Here is a 23,309-nt window from a genome sequence, read left to right as displayed (position 1 = left end):
TGGCCTCCCACAGCACCGTTATCAAGGACATGAGGTCAGAGTTGACCCAAGTCCAAGATATTATTGCCAGCATGAACGACCAGCTGAAGCAAGTTAAGGTCATCAACAACCAAGCCTGGTCTTTCGGTTATCTGGAGGGCTTGGAAAGGATGAGGGACCACGGGCTGGAGAACTAGCAAGATGACTTGAGGTCAACGCATCTGGTGTCTCTTCCCCTGGACGTAGTGGTGTTGAAGCATGGCACTACCATAGGCAATGACTTGGTGACGAATGCATTTCCCAACGACCCCGCTAGCTAATCTTTCACTTCTTTATCCCTTTGTACTTTTCTTCTTTATTTTTACTGTAAAGAGACATTTGTAATGGATTCCTTTTCTGTACGCGTAAGCTTGTATCCTTTCATTGTACAATATATATATATATATATATATACCAATGATATTTCGTGATCTCTCTGCCTTCTCCTTTTCATCATTATGCCATCCCTTATCTTTTAATTGGTGGGATGCTGGTGTGGACTGGTCTCCTTTTGGTTGTTAGGGTTATAAGGATCCCCTTTGCTCAGTGCTTTGTCGTGAACTTGTAGTGGGAATGGGGTGCGAACCATGCTAAAGTATACTGAGTCAGTGGTCATAAACAACCCAAACTTCAACTGCGAAACGATCAAAGTTGAGTGGTCGAGAAGATAAGTAGTCGAGCAGCCAAAGGTTGGACTCGCGCTCCTTAGTGAGAGAGGTTCAGCAACCTGGAGACTAAACTCTCCCCTTTGAGCCTCATGGGGAGGTAAGATATAAGGAAGCAGGGGCTGGACACACGCTTCATAGCGAGGGAGGTTGGGTAGCGTGAGGCTAGACCCACCTATTGACTCTCCACTGGAAGGTAAGATGTCAGGCAACAAGGGGGCTAGACTGGCACTTCATCGTGAGGGAGGTCGGACAGTCTGATGTTGGACCCACCTATTGACACTTGACGGAAAGGTAAATAGTTCGAGCAGCCAAGGGCTGGACCCGCACCTCTCCTTTAGAGAGCTCCAGTAGCCTAGAGCCTAAACTCACCGCTTTGAGCCTCATGGGAATATAAGATGTCAGGCAACTAGGGGGTTGGACCTGCGCTTCACCTTAAGGGTGGTTGGTCAACCTGAGGCTGGACTTGCCTGTTGACTCCCTAAGGGAAGGTAAGATGTCGAGTAGCTAGGGGGTTGGACCCATTCTTCGATGTGAGGGAGGTTGGGCACTATGAGCCTGGACCTGCGCTCCTCCATGAGAGAGATCTAGCAGTTTGGAGACTAAAATCACACCTTTGAGCCTCACGAGGAGGTACGATGTTGGGCAGCTAGGGGGCTGGACCCTCGCTTCACTATCAGGGAGGTCAGGCAGCTTGAGGCAGAACCCGCCTGTTGACTCTCCACGAGACAGTAAGATATCTGGCAATCAGGGGGTTGGACCCGCCCTTCACCATGAGGGAGGTCGGGTAGTTTGAGGCTGGACCTGCTTGTTGACTCTCCATGAGAAGGGAAATAGTTTGGGCAGCCAAGGGCTGGACCTGCGCTCCTCCGTGAGAGAGGTCTAGCTGTCTGGAGACTAAACTCGCCCATTTAAACCGCACTCGGAGGTAAGGTATCAGGCAACCAGGGGCTTGACTCATGCTTGACTGTGAGGGAGGTTGGGAAGCCAGGAGGTTGGACTTGCACTTCGCCGTGAGGGAGATCGGGCAATCTGAGCATGGACCCGCCTGTTGACACTCCATGGGAAGGTAAATAGTTCAAGCAACCAAGGGCTAGACCCACGCTCCTCAATGATAAAGGTCCAATAGCCTGGAGACTAAACTCGCCCCTTTGAGCCCCATGGGGAGGTAATATTGACCAGCCAAGGGTCTAGACCTGCGCTTCGCTATGAGGGGGTTGGGCAGCATGAGGCTGGACCTGCCGTCGACTCTCCACAGGAAGGTAATTAGTCCTGCAAGGGTGGAAGGGGTGAAAGGGGTTTCCCTTGTTAGAGTTTTGATAATGGTTCGGTGGGCCCAAAGCACTCCAGGGAGTTCTTCTGCCCAAGCCCCTTTCCTTTTGTCAAGCCTTTTCCCTAGTATCGCAAGCAACGTTTTGTTGGTCGCCTCAACTTGCCCGTTGGCCTGTGGGTGTGCCGGGTATGTGTATCAAGGATTTGATTACCAAGTCTCTGCTCCAGTTGCAGTAGTGATCTGAGTTGAACTGCCTACCATTGTTCTAGATTATGTAGTGAGGGATCCCAAATCTACATATTATGGCCTTCCACAGGTATCATGAGACATTGCTTGCCGTTATCTTCGTGAGAGCTTCAACTTCCACCCATTTGGTGAAATAGTCAACAACCACGACTACAAACTTCACACCTCCTTTGCTAAGGGATAGGGGATTGACTGGGTCAACTCCCCACAGCACAAGGCCAGGGTTACACGATAGATGTAAGCTCGTCTGGTGGGCAGTGAGGCATTGGGGCGTACTCCTAATACTTCTGGCATTTCTAGAAAAATTCTTCCACGTCCTTAAGGGTGCCTGGATAGTAGTATCCTCCCTCACTACCTTTCCCACCAATGCTTTCTCACCTTAGTGGTTCCCGCACACTCCTTTGTATATCTCCTACAACATATACTATGCTTCGTTTGGGAAAAATACATCTCAATAAAAGTGCCGAGTAACCTTGCCGGTATAGAACTCTATCTATGAGGGTGAGGCGCATTGCCCTGTTCTTAACCTTCCTTGCCTCCCACTTTTCATCGGGCAGCTCATTGGCATCTAGGTATCTGATTATCTCTTATGCCCATTTTGGAGTTCCTGACCTTACTTTGGAGCTCTCAGCCCCTGCTGCAGGGGCATCCATCGTTTTGTTCACAGTCTGCTTTGCAGAGGGGTGTCTTCCTACCTGGACGCAGCTCATGCCAACCTATTGACCTTCTACTTCTTTTCCTTGGGTACATGCTGAATCTAGAAATACCGAAGGTGGCTGCTTCTTTCTCTCGCCGAAGTCAAATATTTCTTCAACTTCTCGCTCTTTGTGGTGAATTCCTCCCACACTTGGTTGATGACCACTTGGGAGTTAGCATGTACTTCCACTTCATCATCACCTAGTGACTCGGCAATTGCTAACCCGACTAGCAATGCTTCAGACTTTGCTTCATTGCTTGTGGTTTTGAACGCCAGGCTGATGGTGTAGTTTTGCTCTTCTCTAGCATCTAAGCGATATGCACTCCCTCTCCCCCTCCAACCCAGCAGGATGAGCCATTGACAAAGACCTGCTAGGGCTTCACGGAAGGTGCATCTCGGACCTCTTTTGGGAAGCTAGTGAACTCTGTAATGAAGTCTGCCAGCACTTGCCCTTTTATAGTTTTTGACGACGTATTCAATGTCAGCTCTTTTGCCCAGTTCACCAACCGGTATTCTTTAAAGGGACTTTGATCAGAACCCGTATTGGGTGTGCTTATAAATATGGTTTGAGTAGGTAGGTAGTCATTACTCGGGCGAAGGCGAGTTGGTCCATGCGGGGGTATCTCGCCTCCGCTTCCCGAAAAGCTTGGCTGGTATAGTAAATTGGCTTTTATGAGCCTTTCAATCTCGTACCAAGGTCGTTGGGATTGCGTTCGGGGACATAGACAGATACAAGTTCAAGGCTTCTCCTAGTTTAGCTTGGGTGAGCAAGTGTGGGCTAGTGAGGTATTGATAGAAGGTCTCGAATGGTTGGTCACACTCATCGTTCCAAGTCTGCACCTTCCACATGGCCTTGAAAAATGGTAGGCATTTTTCAGTCGACCTAGACATGAACCGATTAAGGGTTGCCACCCGACCGTCAAGTCTTTCTACGTCATTAATGTTCCATGGTGGGGCAATGTTGAGTATGGATTCCACCTTCTCTAGGTTGGCCTCCATCCCTTGCTCAGAAGTCATGAAACCCAGGAACTTTCTAGATTAGATACCGAACACATACTTTGCAGGGTTGAGCTTCATCTAGTAGAGCCGAAGCACTGCAAAGACCTCACGCAGGTCGATCGAGTGTTGTTTAGGGGTCTTACTCTTAACGAGCAGGTCATCTACATAGACTTCCATGTTTCGCTTTATTTGTTCCTTGAACATGCGGTTGATCAGTCTTTGATAAGTAGCTCTAGCATTTTTTAGACCAAAAGGCATGGCGTTGTAGCAGTACAGCCCCCTGTCGGTGATGAATGACGTTTTCTCCTCGTCGTCGGGGTTTATGAGGATCTGGTTATATCTTGAATAAGCATCCATGAAGCTCAGCATGTGGTGGCCAGCAGTGGTGTCCACTATCAAGTCGATTCGGGGAAGAGGGAAACAGTCTTTTGGGCAAGTGTTGTTTAGATCGATGAAGTTGACACACATTCTCCATTTCTCGTTAGCCTTCTTCACCAGCATGACCCTGGATAACCAATCCGGGTAGTGTGCTTCCTAGCTGAACCCTGCGGCTAATAGGTGGTTGACCTCCTTGGTGATGGCGGCACATTTCTCGGCACTGAACTTCAACACTTCTGCCTGACCTTCCTGGCCTTGGGGTCTATGCATAGATGGTGTTGGATTATGCCAGGATCGATCCCATTCTGCTGTCGATCTTGACTTTGGCCTCGGGGAGGCTTGGGTCTGGGGGAGCCAACTCAAGTGGCTTGCTTGGCTCCACTTTTTCGAAGGCTTGCTCGTCCCTGGCCTCCTAACAACATTCCAAAGTTATAGACATCGACTTTGTATTAAATACCTCTAATATTTTCTAGAACAACTGAGGAGCCATGTATCTGAACGTTCCTCTCGTAGTAGTCAAAGAAACTGTACAACCTTATACCAGATATAATTTTGCCAACCCAAAATCTGAAACCTTAGTGTAAAAATCTCATCAAGAAGAATGTTGTGAGGCTTATATCAAAATGCAAAATCTGCATGTTGAATCCTTGATGTAAATATTCAATCTCATATACGAGTCATTCCTAGAGAAAGATTATATGTTTTCCTATAGTTGAGGAGGATATATGCTTGTGACGTAAAAATAATTTTGCCTAGAGATCAATTAGACATGAACTCATATATAAGGGCACACTTTGAACCATGAACACAAAAGCCAATGAGTTGCACTACATTCATGTGATGGATCCTTCCCGTGGTTACCATTTCATTGATAAAACCTTTCCTATTTGCTTTGGACTTGTCAAACCTTTTCATGGCTACAAGACATCCACTTCAAAGTGTTCATTTAGATACTATGCTATATCCTCCTTCACCCAATTTGTCCCTAAAACCCTTGGTCAACTTCTTAATTTTTTTAGTACTAATACCTTATTGGCATGTGGTTATTATTGCTTTGCAGAAATTATTCAAAAACATCATACATTGATAAATGTCTTCTTTGCCATTTATATATAAGAAATATAATCACAAATGGAGTGCCTAATATAGGGATTATGGCCACATGTCATCCTAGAAAGAAAATACCAAAATAATTAAATGAAAATGATGCTACTGTTTCAGGACCTATTGTGTCCACATTTTTGTTTGTTGCAAAATATAGTTCACTACAACAGAAATGGCCTTCCGCAATGAAAATTTTGCAACGTCAATTTCTCATTGGTATTAACCATGAATAGTGGACTGAATATTATGTCCAACGATATTTTTAGCAACTGCAACAAAGATGGCTATTGTAAATAAGAATATACATTTCCAACGAATAAAATTCATTGCAAATAGTAATACATACATATATATATATATATATATTCTTATTTGTAACAAATCAAACCTTATTGCGAGTAATAACTTTTCCCAATGTAAACTCAAATCCATTCAAATAAGTGTGTAATTGTAAGAAAATAAGTGTGTAAGTTTGTAACTACAAAATAAGTGTTGTTACAAATAAAAACTAATACATCATTCTAAAATTTATTTGCAATGGGTCAAAACTCATTCCAAATAACAAGCTTTTCCAACTAGAACTTAAATCCTTGCAAATAAGTGTCTGACTGAAACAAATTAAATATTTCACTATTAATAATGGATATTTGCAATGGTTTTTTTTTTATCCTTGCAAAAGAAACTTCCGATTGCAAATAAAAAGATTTCCCAATGAAAGGTTAAATCCTAGCAAATTAGTGTCTAATTGCAACGAATTAAATATTTCATTGTTAATAATGAGTATTTTGCAAAAGAAACTTACGGATTGGAAATAACAAGTTCTCCAACGAAAGGTTAATTGTTGCAAACAAATTTTCCCAACAAAAGGTTAAGTCCTTGCAAATAATCGTTGTCAATAATACGTATTTGCAACGATTTTTTCATCCTTGCAAAAGAAACTTATTTGTAATGGGTTTGTTGCAAATTATAAGTTTTCCCAATGAAAACTTAAATCCTTACAAACAAGTAGTATTCCCATCTCGATTGGGTTGGGTATGGGAATTCATTCGGTGCACTCTGGCCTCACATATATACACTAATGCCCAACCCAGCACAAGCCCATGGAAGAAGTGGTGCAACACACAATTCTGTGCCCCCCTCTTTAGGGCTCAGTTTCTTCTTTTCCTCCCCTACTCTTGTTGGCCCTACCTTTCTCTATCTCTCTATCTCTCTCTCTCTCTTATCTAGCTCTTCTCTACATTCTCTCTCCCTATGCGCCGCTGCAACCAAAGCCTTGCCCCACCGTTGTCAACAACGTCGCATGAAGCCATCGATAAATCTTCTCCTCAGTCTCTCTCTTCCCTCCTTTCTTCCCCCAATTTTGGCAACACCATCAGCAACTGATGTCATCCAACATCGAGACTAGGCTGGTAAGCCCCCTCAGTCTCTCTGGTTCTCTCTCTCTCTCTGTCTTTGCATCTCACTCCCTCCTTGTTGGTTTGGATATGTCGCCACCTATGCCATTCTAGCCACTGTCGCGCCACCTCACACCGGTAAGCCTCTCTACGTCCTCGATCTGTCTCTATTCTTCCTCCCACTCTCGGTCCTGATCTATCAATGTAAGTTATTGGTATTCTAAATGTGTAACCAAATTAACTAGTATCCAATAATCATAGGGTTTTTGGATTAAAGGTTGGGTCTGTAACAATTGGTATCAGTGCAAGGACCATGTCAAGAGTTCAAGTCACGGAGGGGGCAACCTATAAACTGGATTAAAATGTCAAGTCATTAAATAGTAATAGATGAATGAAGTTGCCAAAAGGGAAAGGGATCACCTAGGGCTTTTGGATCAATGGTTGGTGTGACACCCCTAACCTCCACTTGTGATTTGGCAGAGATTTGAAGCGTTAGGATATACAACAAACAGTCACACATCCCCATTCATGACATGCAATGCAACCTACTGATGATCTAGCAATATGCAATAATCACAGCGGAAAGTCAAATTCATAAAAATTTGCACAAGAATATCTAAAAACATAACTTCATAAATACTTAAGAATCATAGTTTAGCCTCTTAGTACAGTTTGAGGCATTTACACACTAAGTTTAAAATTATTAAATGGAGAATATATATATATATATCTCCTTATTCACGTCTTTGTTTGGAAGGGACTTTATAAAGACTCTTATTCAGAGCATCTGTTTGATGTGTTGAATGATATGCAGGGCCTTCTTTAGAAACATGAGCATCATCTCTATCTGCTGATCCAGGTGCAATCCATTCTTAATACCCAGATCAACTAACTCACATCCATATCCATCCTGTGATCCTGCTACAACTTTTGCCGATCCATTGGAATAGCAGTTTAGAAAAATAAAAGGGTGGGATTTTATAGAAATCTTAGTAAGTTAGCAACCAACATACAATGAGATAACATAAATATGATAAATAATAAACAAGAAATGCATGAATGCAGAAAACACACTTTGTTTTTTTATCCAGATTTCTTTGTGGAAACATGTTTTGAATAACTTTCAGATAAACATAACACATTTTCTTACAGAGAGCACTTGTTCAAAGAAATAGAGTTTTGCATTTCTTTTGTTTAATATATGGTAACATCACAGCTCCCCATTTTGCATTGTGAGTACCTGCTGGATTTATATCATCATATCTACACAGATAAACTTTGATTCTTTCATTCATAGGTGTACCCACCAGCCCTAGGTACCATGTACATATTACAATCACTCTCGAATCCTTGAAAGGGGATCCAGTCATTGCTTGTTGACTTTTTTTGTCAACTCAAAGGTTACCACTCCATTTTTACTCACTCCAGAGTTGACATAGGAGTTCCACTATGATGCTTCCCTGTCCTAGTATTTGGGGTCATGATAAAATTACTTTTTCATGTTATGCATATGACAAACATAGTGAATGGCATGTGCTTTTGCTCAAGGAATCAACATTGCATGAAACATCATAACTTTGAACATCGATTTGTAAGAATGCTTGGATATGTAAAAATTTATAAAAGTATCACATACCTCATAGAATCCGAATATTCATGAGATAAATGTAAGGTAATTCATGCTCAAAATCAACATTTATACATGAATGCTTTGTTTATACATCATCATATAGATATTATCTAAGAGTAAGTTAGAGACCAACTTACAAAGTTCTTGAGTGATTGAAGTGGCTGAAATTAAGAAATGTTTTTCATGGGTTAGAACTTGATAAAATTTCTAATTCCCCTTACAAACCATGGCATGCTTAGCTATGCATGTTGGTGTTCATGTTAGTAGTGTTTATCTACATGGGTGCAAGTGCTTGGATTTTGAAACATGGTGACCTCAAGATGGTAGTGATGTTCAACCCAAGATAGTGTGTGAACTCATGTTGATCTTCATATACCCGAATCACATGTGTGTGAATCTTTAAACATAAACTATACATGAGTGTGTGCATGCGTTGAAACCAAAACTCAAGACAAGGTAATAACACTCACCGATCAGCTTCCCTACAATGGCATGGCTAGGCTCCTCTTTCTCACCTTTAAACACTCACTCACTATTTTGTTAAGAGACTCTTGTGAATGTAGTGAAGACAAAGTGAGGTTTTGGAGTTGTATTTATAGGCATTCTTGAAGGCTAAGGTTACTTACAATGGGATAGCCGATTGCTCTTAACCATGGTGATATGGCTTGGTTGGCAAGGACCTTCTTCAAGGATGTTCTATGGATGATGTGGGAGATCTAGCTCTATGATCTATTGGGCATGGGAGGCAAGCAAAAACAATGAATAGTTCATGGTTTGGTTCAAGTGTTGCTCGATTTTACCTCCTCCAACCCATGGCCGATGGTGGTTTTTTCCTAAATTCTGTGGTGGTTTGCTTGATCTTCCTTCTTCCATAAGATCGAGAGAGAAGGGGGGGGGGGGATGAGATGGGACACTTATCCAAAAGATGGAAGAAACTTGGAGATGAAGTGGTGAGGTGTGAAGCCGATGAGCTCCATTTGTCCTCCCTTTGATGTTCTTTTATTCCTTCTTCTTCTTCCATAGTTTCAAACCATGGTTATGTGTCATTTGGAGATGAATATTTGTAGATTTCATCCTCACTTGGAGGAAGTGAGTGAGGGAATATTGGGAAGTTTGGAAGCAAACTCCCAAGGGTGAATCGGCTAGGCCTAAGCTATAGTTACACTTTCGGTTGGATCTTAAGGTGACTTATTCTTTCCTTCTTTTTGCTGGTCTAGTTGCACCTTTAAAGACTTCAATTTGGTTAGGACTCTTTAGGAGATTCTCTCTTGCACTTGACTCAAACCATTGGTTCTTAGATAGGGGTATAGCTAAGAAGAAATGAGGGATTGTTAGTTCGCTTAGTGTTGTGGGAGGGTTAAGCCATTTGACATGTGGCTAGGTGGCTTGACATGAGGTTGTGTCTTGTATAAACTTAAGTTGATGTGTCAAGTGTCCTCCTAGAAGAATGAGGCCTAATGTGGTCCTATGCGTCTGAGTCATGTCTCTATCATGTGATTTTGTGTTGGCTTTTAGTTACTAGGTAGTTCAGGTGTTTTTATATAAAAATGACACATTCACTCATGTTAGTTTGGTTCATACAAAGTGGTGAGGTTGGACCATACATGGACATGTTGACATGCTATGTTTCCGTTTTGTCCTTGGTTTAATCTTAACTAATTTCTAATTAATGTGGAGCACAAGGATTACACAACCTAAGTGGAATGCCTTGGTGGAATTGACTTCCATGACCAACTAAGTGACGATAAATTTTGAATTTTAGTAGAACAAGGAAGTTCAAGGGAATCTTCCTTCTAGGCACCTTCTAGGAAACTTGCTAGGAGGGTTGGACTTAAAATGAGTTTTGGGCTTATTAATGGACTTCAGCCGTGCCTTAGGCCCATTAAGGTATTTGACCTAATTTATGGATTCTCTTCTTGTGGCATTCCTTTAGGTGGTTTGTTACAGTTGGGTCTTTAACACTAAAATTACCAATCAAGGTTATCGAAAGGATAAGTCTTTGTCATTTAGTTTTTCTTCTTTCATAGGGATGTGTATTTGCCTTGACTTAAAAGAAGTTGGGTTTAGCCTGGAAGAAGATAATGGTACTGCCTGAAAGAAGCCGGGTTTTTCTTCTTACAGTCTTTGCGTACTACTTTTGAAAAAAGTGGTTATATCTAAGATCCAGATGAAAAAATTATTTTTTTAATCATGGTCCCCAATTTCTTTTAAAAGGAGTACGCATGGATTACACACTCCAAAACTATATATAACATTACAGATGAATGAGAGATGTGTGGACTGACTATTCTTTTCGATGGACTGGCTGTTCTTTGCGAGGTAACTAACTTATTTTCACAAGTATGATTGGTTATGCATGGTAATTGGGCTTAGTTCTTTTCGATGGAGCCCGGCTGCAACGCTCCTAACCATCCTCGAGCCATCCCCTTTAAATTCAAAGGGAAAGCCTTACATGCAATCTCACCGGGAAACCCATGAAGCGTCATGTGAGCTTTGAAGGTCTCCCAATGTTCTACTGCGTCTTTGGACCCGTCGTACATATCTATCACAGGGAGTTTGAGTTTTGGCGGTAATGGTACCGCCATAATTTCTGGGCTATATGGCAGATTGATGCTAGTCAGCAACTAATCAAACGAGGAAGATGTCCCAATCTTCTTGGCCATCTCCTCATATTTATCCATCAAACTGCGCGGTACATCTTTTTTGTTTCCTCATCTTCATGGGGAGCCTTGCCTGCTCTTGAACTATGCACATCCATGTCAACCCCATCGGCCTGGCTTGGTGTTGTGTCCTCTCCTGACGACCCTTTCTTTGCTTTGAGGGCCTCGTTCTCCTTCCGCAGGGATTCTACCTCAGCATTAAGTTTCCTCACTAGTGCCTCCATCTCTGCGAGCCTTCCCTCCATATTTCTTGATGTAATCTTCTGGTCTCTGGTTGCTTGAGATCAAGTAGTAGTGGGCATATGAAAAGTACGTTGGTTATAGGACAAAGGTATCCCACATACGGCGCCAACTATTGTGGATGTGTTTCACAACTTCTCATGCACAATCACCTGCAACCAAAGAAATGTGTGGCTTAGGGGTTTGGGGGAACGCCTCTGATGCCAAAGTCAGCAATAGCAATGGAGATCTTTCTATAGCCAATGAATCATATGGGTTTCACTGTCATACTTGGGTGGTATAAATAGAGCCCACAATATTTCTGTTGCCATCGATAACTATCTCATATGTTATTTGAAATTCAAGTCTTGGGATATTGAGACATAGCTTATTCCGAATAAGCTAATGGCTCCTCTTTCCCATGTCCTCGGATGGTTTTTCTTTCGGTGTTAACTCTTATGTGCTTGAAATGGGCGAGGCCCTTAATTGATTGCGTTATTGGACTAAGTTGTAGCTCCGGCCTATGATACGACCCGGCAGGCCCTGGAGAGGATTAAACCCCTTCCATTCCAAATAATTACTGAAGGTGGCTTAACCATATCATCGTGCCTTGTAGAATTTCGAGCCAACCACAGCTCCCAAAGAATTAAACATGAAACAAGATGGGCAAGAACATAAATTAGACTGCCATTATTAAAGAAAGAACATCATGTACCTAACTTGTCCCTCCAATTCAAAGTTATATACAATCCAGAGGCTCCAAAAATCTTAACAAAGTGAGCCCAAAATTGAAGATGCAAAACAGCAAGAGCTAAAGCAATACCACATACTCCAATCTTGTTGTACACTATTCCATATATAATTTCCATACAAACACATAATCTCGTTTTCTTTCTCTCTCTACTCTCATATGCTTAATTGAATCCTTTTGAATGAAGCTTCCAATAACTCATGAGGCCATGTCATGTGTCATTGGTTGTCATACTGCAAAAATATATATGCTACCTACACTAATGATACTTGACAAATTTTCATATCCTTAAGGAAAAAAAAAAAAAAAAAAAAGAAGAAGAAGAAGAAGAAGAAGAAGAAGAAGAAGAAGATATACTAATTAAATATATGACTCAAGTTTTAGAAGCCAAAGAAAATAAAGAACTGACGAATACACGGATTCAAAGTTCTTGATTTCAAAGGGTAGATGTACGAATTATGAATATAGGATTATATGACGGGATTTATGATCTTCCAACCCAAGCCAAAAAAGAGCAAAACTTAAGGACTCGAAGCCACCTGAAAGGAACATTTAACCTTTAGACCAACCAATCATTCTATCTCATGTTATTGTTGAAATTAAGAATCATCAAAAGTCGACAAAGATCTCCAAACCAATATTATTCATTAATCCACGTGTGAATACTGGGTAAATTTATAATCGAGATCCTAATTTTCCAAAATCTACAGAAAGTTGTCCCTTGCTTTAGATCATAATAATTCTCCCAAAATGGTTAAATTCTTAATCTTATTGAGAATCTTCAAAGATAGTTGCTTTCGATCAAAGTCTGCACCAGAGATTACAGGGATTAGCCTCAATTTAATCCCACCCGCCATAAATTGACAAAAATTAAAGCCATTATAATAACAGTAGCTATACATATACACAAGTGAAATAAGTGGCTTTTCCATTCATGGCTGTGCTTCACTTCAGTGGAAAGTCCCATTAATGGCATCTAACAAACTCCACTCCAGCAAGCTAGCAATTCCCACCAGCCATTTATTTCTCTCTTGGGAAGATCAAGACAAATAAAAAAAACTTGCCAGAGATTTTGTGAGAATTCATGAAGTTTCTTCTACATGTCTTCGTGTATATATATGTATGAGAATCTGAAAATATTTTGTGGAATTTAGCTGAATGCAGCTTCCAAACAAAATCTGGTTTGGCAACCTCCAACAACCTTATATATAATTTAGGTACGGTAACTGCTAGGGCCACCGAGAGGTAGGTCTGAGAGTTCTATCGATAAGTGCATTTTGTACTCTCTTTTTTTGTGTTTTTTTTTCAATTATCTTTAAATCTCTTTAGATATTTTAAAATAAATTTTATAAACTCATTAAAACTTCTTTAACTATTAAGTGAATAAAAATAAAAATTCAAAATCAGTAGGAACTCTCGGAACCACCTCTCATGTCCCAAGCCTTTTTCTTTAGGTACATTGATTTTATGTTGCTCTAGTACTAAAAATGCAGTCCCTCTGACTAACCATATCTATTGCGTACATCAGGCCTATCCACCAGTACCCTCATTAACACAGAAGCGTGTGAAGATGACAGAGAGAGAAAGAGGTGAAGTTGAAGCAGAAAAACGTTAGGCAGTGATGACATACTACATACATAGAAAAGCAAGAAAAAATAAGGCATGCTGAAGTTGCATTCATGGCGTAGAAAGTTGACCTTGTTTACTTGCAAATTTATATCCAGTAATAATTAACAAGGACGAAAGATCAAAGGGAAAAGACACGTGAAGTAGGCTCATATTAAAGCAAACTGTTTTTTGTTTTTTAATCACAAAATTATTGGTAAGGGAAGAAGTTGTTGAAAGGTTGGATATTCTTTTTGCTTGGAAGCTAGATTTGGGGTGAAGTACTGAAGGGTCGACGTGGGTTTCACAATTTAATTTAATAAGATTAATTACCTTGCAGGTGTTGAGGGTTGTAACATTTATAAATTAATTTGTTTAAAACATCAGTGAGTAGTATTTGTTTACCAAAATGTGTTTGAATTCGATAATTAGATTGATTACGGTGGATTGCTATGAGTAAAATATGTTGATTTATTAGTGAGGTTCGAACTGATTTCAAACCAACTAATTGGGCAGCGAGAGAGAACATGATATCATTAATCTAATTATTTAATTATATGTGTTTTTGCAAGAATCACTAATCACAAAGAAGAGAACGTATATGATGAACTGTGGCTCCTTCTACCCCTGCTTGTATTTTAGCAGCCATTAATTCTGACAGTAACAAAAATTAAAGCTACATGATCACCAAGTAAATATCTATAAGCCACAAGTCTTCCAAATTTCAGCATAAAAATATTACAATCATCCAAGTAAAATTAAGTCAAACAACAACAATTCAAACAAAATGGACTTCCATACTTGTACATGACATCCTTTGCATCAAAGTCTACAGTTCTGCTCTGTGGAACCACAGGTGGGAACACCAAAGTGAAATTTCACAAAATCTCAATAAGTAAAACCAAAATTAATACATAAAATACAGACAAGTGGGAAAATATGAAATTATACAAAATAAAAAATTTAAAAGAAGTATAACATTTGCCAATTTTCTAAAACACAGAGTATACCCATTTCTCACACAAGATACCACGAACCCGAAAATCACATTTTTTTTATTTGCAAGTACCCATTTGATTAAGGTATGCACCATGGTCATTCCTATGGACCATCCACACACTCTTGGCTCCCTTCATCACACCATAGGTAACAACCGCGCGTGTGACTTTGTAACAAGCGAAGCTCTGCTCCTAGCATGTACGTGACCAAACATCCTCTAGCCTCCGACAACGGATAGGCAACAAAGTAGAGCATTACCTCCTCGCCCGAGCTCGTTGTAGTGGATGTCACCTAGTTTTACGCACTCCTAAGCGACCAAAGGAGCTCCACCAAGATAATACCTCATCTTGACTTGGCTTCATGAAACACACACACCTACAAAATAATCCTTTGACACCAAAAACCAACAATTTTACATGTTTTAGTATATATAGAAACATAGCACAATTACATAAATATTATTGACATGTAACAAATATAAAGCAGACGACATGCAACTGTTAATGTCTGAATGACATATCAAAAACATTAATTATAAATTAAAACAAAAACACACAATTTCACAACAAGTCAATTCCCAAAATTCACAACCTTTGCAAATTTCATTCCCTATGATTCACTTGGATGATATTCATAACAAATTAATATTTGTTCCCAACACTCCATTGGGCCCTCAGCCACTTCACATATTCATAGCTATCGCTACAGATCAATTATGATGCTTCATAAATAATCTGATCACAACTCAGAACCAGATTGCACATAACACAATTTCATAATTTTCCAACTACAATTATTTTAAAAGCTAGTTCGAGTTCATCACCAAATAAATGACCAAAACGCTCAATCAGTCTTCATCCGTAAAAACAAATGCATAACCCCAAATCCCAGATCTAAAGTAATAAGATCCACTTTGTATGATTCCCTATAGACATCTACATATGGATACATTTACTTTACATTTCCAGCATTCGCCCCAATCCCCATTTTTTTTCAAATAGCTATAATTCATTTATGTATATCTCATGATTACCCATGTGTTTAGGGGAAACTATATCACATATTTTATTCTAAGAAATCCATATCTATTAAAATTATGGGCCTATGGACCTAACTAAAATTTCAAGCCAACCTCGATAAATATTAAATCATAGGCTCGCCCAACATTGCTTATTAAAGATAATTTTAGGCCCACTCAATAATCCCTTACTAATTTCAAGTCGGGGTGTTTCATGAACAGCCATAGCTAGCAAGCATATAAAAATAGTATAGACGTTAGTTTAGAATGCTGATTATTATTGGTGACCTTATATTAATTTTGGGTCACTTTTATATGGACCGTTACAATTTGAGGCACTAAAGTTGACTAATAGCATTAATTACGAACTACTCCTATTGCCATATTATTTAGGGCAATAAAATAAGTATTTGTGTTGAATTATTTGCGATGATAACGACTATTTACGAAAAAAAAATATTCATTTTAATAGAATATAATCATTTTGGCTGGAAATAACTTGTCACAAATAAATAGTTTTCCTATAGTGGCGCGCAATGCTTATTGTATCAAAAAGAAAAACTTACATATCCACGTGACATTCTCGTCTATACATCACTTTCATTAAAAATAAAAAAGAAAAAAAAATAAAAAGCCATAGATCTGTAAATTATGTTTTGTGATACATTTGGCATTTTCCTATTATTTAACTGGCAAGCCTAGTATTATCTATGGCATGCTATGGTTATTTATTACTACCAATTATTAATATGAATACTTATGAATAACATATTATTGACGCTACCACAGAGATCAAACATGACACCCTTTTACGGGCCTTGTCGAGAGGATTAAACCTTACATAAGCATTCAAGTTGTAAGCATTCAACGTCTCTTTCAAGCATTTTGACGACTTTGTTCATTGATGAACGATCGCTAGGCTTCAATTGTATGCACCATAATGCAACTATCATCATCTTACATATTTTCCTTTCATCTTCAGTATCATCCTGTATTTCTATATTCTTTCCTTCATGGAATTGATCATATATCTAAGCGGGGAAGTAAATTTGGCTTAAATGTTCTTTAGATGCATTCAAGTTCTTTCTTTTGCTCACCATTTCCATCAACAACATTCCAAAGCTATAGACATCAGCTTTGTATGAAACGCCTCCAATATTTTTGTAAAGGATTTCAGGAATCATGTATCCAAACGCTCCTCTTGCACGAGTCAAAGGAACAATACTATATTCCACAGGGTACAATTTTTCTAAGCCAAAATCTGAAACTTTGGGTCTCAAATTCTCGTCAAGAAGAATGCTGTGAAGCATAATGTCGAAATGTAAAATTTGCATGTCACATCTTTGATGTAAATACCCAATCCCACAAGCCACTCCTAAAGCAATATCATATGTTTTCTCGTAGTTGAGGATATTTGCCTCTGATGAAAAAATGTGTTTGTTTAGAGATCCGTTGGGCATGAACTCATATATAAGGGCACGCTTTGAACCATGAACACAAAAACCAATGAGTTGCACTATATTCTCATGATGGATCCTTCCAATGGTTGCTACTTCATTGATAAAATCTTTCCCATTTGCTTTAGATTGGCTTAACATCTTTACTGCTACAAGACATCCACTTCGAAGTCTTCCTTTAAATACTGTGCCAAATCCTCCTTCACCCAATCTTTCCGGCCTAAAACCTTTGCTCATTTTTTTAATTTCTGAGAAAGAGTACCTGATTGGCATGAGATTTTTTTGGCCTTGTAGAAATTCTTCAACGTCGGCATACATGGATAATTGCCTCCTTTGCCATTTATATATCAAAAATACATTCACAAATGGAGCACCTATTACATTGATTAGCATAAGCAATTGTGGAAAGGAAATCACAAAAGTAATTATAAGAAAGTGATCCAATTGTTGCAGTACTACCAATTACTCCCTTTCAAAATTCTTGTGGATTAATTTACTAAAACAATTAAAAAAGATAAAAAGAGAGAGATAGTACAGATTCTTACCGAGCAGTAATCCAATTAATAAAGCTGCCAAATCTGTTAATGATAAAAATAAAATCTCCATTAAAAGTTAAGAATTGAAGTAAAAGACTTAACGTGCAAAGATGATGCATAGAATGAATTCATCGCTAGTGAGATCTAAAAAAGGTATAATATTAATCCAACAGGAAATTAATACGCAATTACGTAAGTACGTACTGGGATACCGGACAAAACCCTAATCATAAGAAGATGCATAATATTCTGTTACTGTAGATCAGTACTCTCGAGTCATTCTTTGACTTTCTGGCTCGGAGAAGCATCTGCTGTAACTTGTTTTAAGTGTCTTCGTAGAGTTTTATCAAAGTAAAAATGTAAAACTCCGTATTTTAGTATATTTTTAATTAAATGATTATTTTATTAATTAAAAAAATTTATTCTCTTATTTTAAATTTGTCGCATTTTTTAGTTAGTTTATTTTTATGATTTTTATTTTGTAAAAATTATTTTGATGTGTTTCCTTAATATTAATTATTGTTATGCATTTAAATTGCTCTTTATTTTAAATTAGCTTATTGTTGGATTTAATTATTTTATTTTTATTTAGTCGCTGTGTTTAAATTAGTTTATTTAAATTGTCGTTTTGAAATCATTTTTAGTGGATCAGTTTCGATACTCCGAGTTGAAAGATTGGATCTCATTTCTTTCCCTTCCTTTTCCTTTTTCCTCTTTTCTTTTTTCCCTTTTCTCTTTTACCTCTTTCTTTTTCGTCCTTTTCTTTTTTCCTCCCCCGCTTCTCTCCCACGCGCGCAGCCCCTTCCTCCCCGTCAGTTTCGTCGCCCTCCAGCCACTGTCGTCGTGGTCGACACCGCCCCTCTCATTCTCTTCCTCTCCGGCGAGCGACCTCCCCTTCTAGTTTTCAGCTCCTCCCTCGCCGTTGTGAGCCCCCACACACGGCTTCAAGCCACAGCACCACTTGTGTTTGCGCGCCGCCGTCGCGTCATCTCCGGCCACCACGTCTTCCTTGACCTCCTAGCAACCTAACCCACCCATTCCCAGCTCCGATCTAACATTGGTGAAGCTCCACCAACTCCATTTCCTTTTTGAGCATTTTGGCCTTCAACCGCCCTCTATGCCGCCACCCACGGCCAACCACCACCACTATTAACTTCACCGACATCTTTAAGCCCTTCCCTAGTAATCTCGAGTCTTAGTTTTTCCGTGTTCAAAAGTGGGTTTTTCAAACCCATGGCCCAGTGCATTTTGCACTGTTATGTTGTTGTGCAGCCACCTCTTGCACCTCCATGATCCTTCAAAAATTATATTATAGCACTATAAGTATTTTCCCAAAGAACTTTCGTGATTTAAATGTATTTTTGCACTAACTCATATTTGCTGTGATTTGGTTGGTTGTACCGGACTGAGTCTGATGAGTAAGAGGGTCGGTTGGATTGGAGGGTCTGTGTTATTGGACTATGTCGTGATTTGTTAGTTGTTGGATAATGTGTTGTATCATGTACATTGCATATTTGCATGCATGTTCATGTTTGATACACACACTTGACACTTATCGTTGGGATGCGTGACTCGTGTTGTCATCATCCCAATGTCACGATTTTCGAGTTGTCGTATGAGGGGGTCGGGATGTCACTGGTGGTATCAGAGCAGTTTGGCTTTGGGTAAAGTCACATGTCCCATAGGTGTAGTACCAGAATATTTTAAAGTTGTGATTTGAAATTATTTTGTTTGAAGTATGTTATTTTAATGGTTTTAATTTATTGTATGTTTTTATATTTTGTTGGTTTTATTCTATTTTATTTCTTGTTATCTTGTTGTATTTAAATTTATTTTGCTATAGTTAAATTTTTATTTGTTTTGAGTTGAAAGTGGGGTTAAGGGTTATGCTATGGCAGGAAGATCATACGATCGAGAATGTTATTGTTAGGTATAAATATTTAGTGTAGTAGGCTTGAACTTTTATCGACTTGCTTTGCTTTTGTAATCTTCTGGCTTGTAGGGAACGGCTTGGTTTGGGTGATCTCTTTGGGGAGTAGGATAATTGAGGCTTTAGATTTCGTTGAGATTTGACATGAGGCTTTAGAATAGGAGGTTGTAAGTTCAACAAACTCTATTGATAGATTTACGAGAATTTCACCAAAGGTTAAGGTTTTGCAGACTTTAGGAAATGATTTGTTATCATTTAATGTTTTAGAATTTGAAGGCTTCAGGAGTCGATTATTTTATTATTGGATATAAGTTTATCGATTTTACAGATTTCAAAAAGTGATTCTAATATAGTTTAAGGTTTTAGAAATGTAGATTTGAATGACTGATTTGTAATAAGATTTAAGTTTTTTATTTCACAAGCTTGGTGTGCTAACTTGATTTATTTTGGAGACTAGTTAGTCTACGACCATTTAAATGGGGTTGATCACAGTTGAGTTATTGATATAGAGATTTTCAAGGGTAGTATTTCTTTGAGGGTTGAAGGTATTTATTTAGTTTGGATAATGATTGTTATTAGTTCGAGGTTATAGTGGCAGGTTTTGGGATTTGATTCATATCGAATTTAAGGATAATAGTTGGTGCAGATTCAGGAAGGAATTCTTGGTATTTTGAGGAAAGTGTGTAATAATTCATGATTTTGGGAGATTAAGAATTTTCTACCAAAATGTGGTAAGAGTTTTTTGATTAGTAGGTGTTGGGCTACCTCGTACTCAATGGTGTTATTTTGTGATATAATTAAAGGATTCAAACCTTGTGTTGATCTTAAGGGATTATTGGTGATGTGAAAATTTGAGATGATACTTGTAATTAGAGATTAAACTTTTGATGGTGCGGATTTAGGATATGATTCTTGTTGATTTTGAGGGTATAGGTCTGGATGATGGAAATGCTTATTGATGTTTAACTTTGGATGTGGCTAATAGGTTATCAACTTGTAGAATACACGGAAGGTTTGGAAGTTATAGCATAGGAGTCGATTGAGGTTGGCTTAGATTATTGTATGGAGCTATTAATCATTGGAAATTACTGGAGGTTGTATTAAGGTTCTTGTGGAAAATGAGATTTTGGATAACATAGCCACTCTAGGAATACTTGGCATGATTTTTCACTAGGGGACTAGTGCGAGTATGATGTAATCGCCTATAGGAGTAGACACGAGAGAGCATTACTCATGTTTGTTTGGGAGTTTTTGATGGTATGTTTGCCTCGAGCATGTTCTGGGTTGTATCTTGTATCCTGCTTTGGTGTTAATGTTTGACCCCACAAATTTCGATGACAAAATTTTATTTTAAGGGGGGGAGGAAGTAACATCCCGTATTTTAGTATATTTTTAATTGAAGGATTATTTTTATTAATTCAAAAAATTTATTCTCTTGTTTTAAATTTGTCGGATTTTTTAGTTTGTTTATTTTTATGATTTTTATTTTGATGTGTTTCCTTAATATTAATTATTGTTATGCATTTAAATTGCTCTTTATTTTAAATTAGCTTATTGTTGGATTTAATTCTTTTATTTTTATTTAGTCGCTGTGTTTAAATTAGTTTATTTAAATTGTCGTTTTGAAATCATTTTCATTGGATCAGTTTCGAGACTTCGAGTTGAAATATTGGATCTCATTTCTTTCCCTTCCTTTTTCTTTTTCCTCTTTTCTTTTTTTCCCTTTTCTCTTTTTCTTCTTTCTTCTTTCTTCTTCTTCCTTTTCTTTTTTCCTCCCCTGCTTCTCTCTCATGCGCGTAGCCCCTCCCTCCCCCTCAGTTTTGTCGCCCTCCAACCACTGCCGCCGTGAGCCCCCATGCACAGCATCAAACCTGGCACCTCTTGTGTTCGCGCACCGCCGTCGCGCCACCTCCGGCCACCATTTCTTCACCACATCTTCATTGACCTCCTAGTAACCTAACCCACCCATCCCCAGCTCCGATCCGCCATCAGTGAAGCTCCACCAACTCCATTTCCTTTTTCAGCATTTTGGCCTTCAACCGCCCTCTACGCAGCCACCCACGGCCAACCACCACCACCATTAACTTCGTCGACATCTCTAAGCTCTTCCCTAGTAATTTCGAGTCTTAGTTTGTCCCTAATCAAAAGTGAGTTTTTGAGACCCACGACCCAGTGTATTTTGCACTGTTCTATTGCTATGCTGCCACCTCTTGCACCTCTGTAATCCTTCGAAAATTATATTATAGCATTGTAAGTATTTTCTCAAAGAACTTTCGTGATTTAAATATATTTTTTCACTAACTCATATTTACTGTGATTTGGTTGGTTGTGCCAGACTGAGTCCGATGAGTAAGGGGGTCGATTGGATTGAAGGATAGAGTTGTTTGTGTTATTGGACTGTGTCATGATTTGTTAGTTGTTGGATAATGTGTTGTATCATATACATTGCATATTTGCACGCATGTTCATGTTTGTAACTAAAAACTGGGTTTCCGCATAATTGCATACATGTTCATGTGTATACTTGAAAAGCTGGATTTTCATGTGAGAGAAAGGAAAGAGTTTGTAGGGATGGTGGTAAGCAGGAATGGTGGTAGAGTCCCACCTGTGATTCCTGCCTACGGTGCACGCAGTAGGGATGGTGGTATAGTCCCGCCTGTGATTCTCGTTTACAGTGCTCTGATAGGTACTCATTGTGTGGAAATGAATTGTAGGGATGGTGGTAAGCTGGGATGATGGTAGAGTCCTGCCTATGGTGGCCGCCTGTGATTCCCACCTACGGTGAACGCTGTAGGGATGGTGGAATAGTCCCACCTGCGATTACCGTCTATAGTGTCCGATAAAGGGTTGGATTTTGTGTGAATCATTTTCTAGGAAAATGTCGGATTATATTTTTGGGCCAAAATGAGATTTTGACGTGCGTTGGAAAATAATCATTTTCGGGAAAAATGAGGTTTTGGGTCACATTTGTGCTTCGTCATGTACTCATGTTTGTTGGTTGCGTTAGTGCATTTTTATCTCTTGGGTTGCTTGGTTGATTACTTGCTGAGATTCATAATCTCACGGTATTCGATACCTTGCGGTACCGTTTTATGGTATTGTAGATTTTGATACAGATGAGGACGAAGTGCTTGAGGGATTGGCTCTGTGAAGGGAATGACACGTTATTGCTTTTGGATTATGGGATTTGTTTCCCCCTTTTGTCTATGTATTTGGCTTTCTACTTTATTTTACGGATAACTGTATAACTTTTTAAAGGTAATTTATTTTGAATATTTGTATTAAATAATTCTGGTACTTAGTCGACGTATTTAAATTATCTGCTGCATTTTTGTTGTACATTTTCTGCATGTACAAACACTTGACATTTATCGTTGGGATGTGTGACCTGTGTTGTCATCATCCCGACATTAAGATTCCCGCATTGCCGTACGAGGGGGTCGGGGCGTCACAAAAAAGACACTTAAAACGTGATATGTTAGCTAGATCGGAGATATATAACACCTCAACCCTTATATATATATATATATATAGTACATATATATAATATTTATTTATATATAAGTAATGGTAGACATAAATTGTCTCAAAAAACTTCAATTTCGTCCCAAAATGGTTTTGGAGTTGAAAAATTTTCATCTCTATTTTGTCTTTAAAAGACCATCTCAAAATGTTTTTGGAGACAAAATTCAATTTTTCGTCTCAAAAAATCACTTTTAGGGACGAAATT

The 23,309-nt window shown here is 38.9% G+C and overlaps 1 protein-coding gene across 1 annotated transcript; it reads right to left on the bottom strand.

The window, feature by feature from the left end:
* Positions 1–16,687: 16,687 nt before the first annotated feature.
* Positions 16,688–17,350, bottom strand: LOC109018037 (rust resistance kinase Lr10-like). The gene has a single exon (XM_035692823.1). The coding sequence runs from the start codon at positions 17,348–17,350 to the stop codon at positions 16,688–16,690; it is 663 nt and encodes a 220-aa protein (XP_035548716.1).
* Positions 17,351–23,309: the final 5,959 nt, after the last annotated feature.

This window comes from Juglans regia, chromosome 8, assembly GCF_001411555.2.
Source record: "Juglans regia cultivar Chandler chromosome 8, Walnut 2.0, whole genome shotgun sequence".
Classification (NCBI taxonomy): domain Eukaryota; kingdom Viridiplantae; phylum Streptophyta; class Magnoliopsida; order Fagales; family Juglandaceae; genus Juglans; species Juglans regia.
The sequence above is the reverse complement of the archived record's forward strand: the minus strand, read 5'-3'. Positions and strand labels throughout refer to the sequence as shown.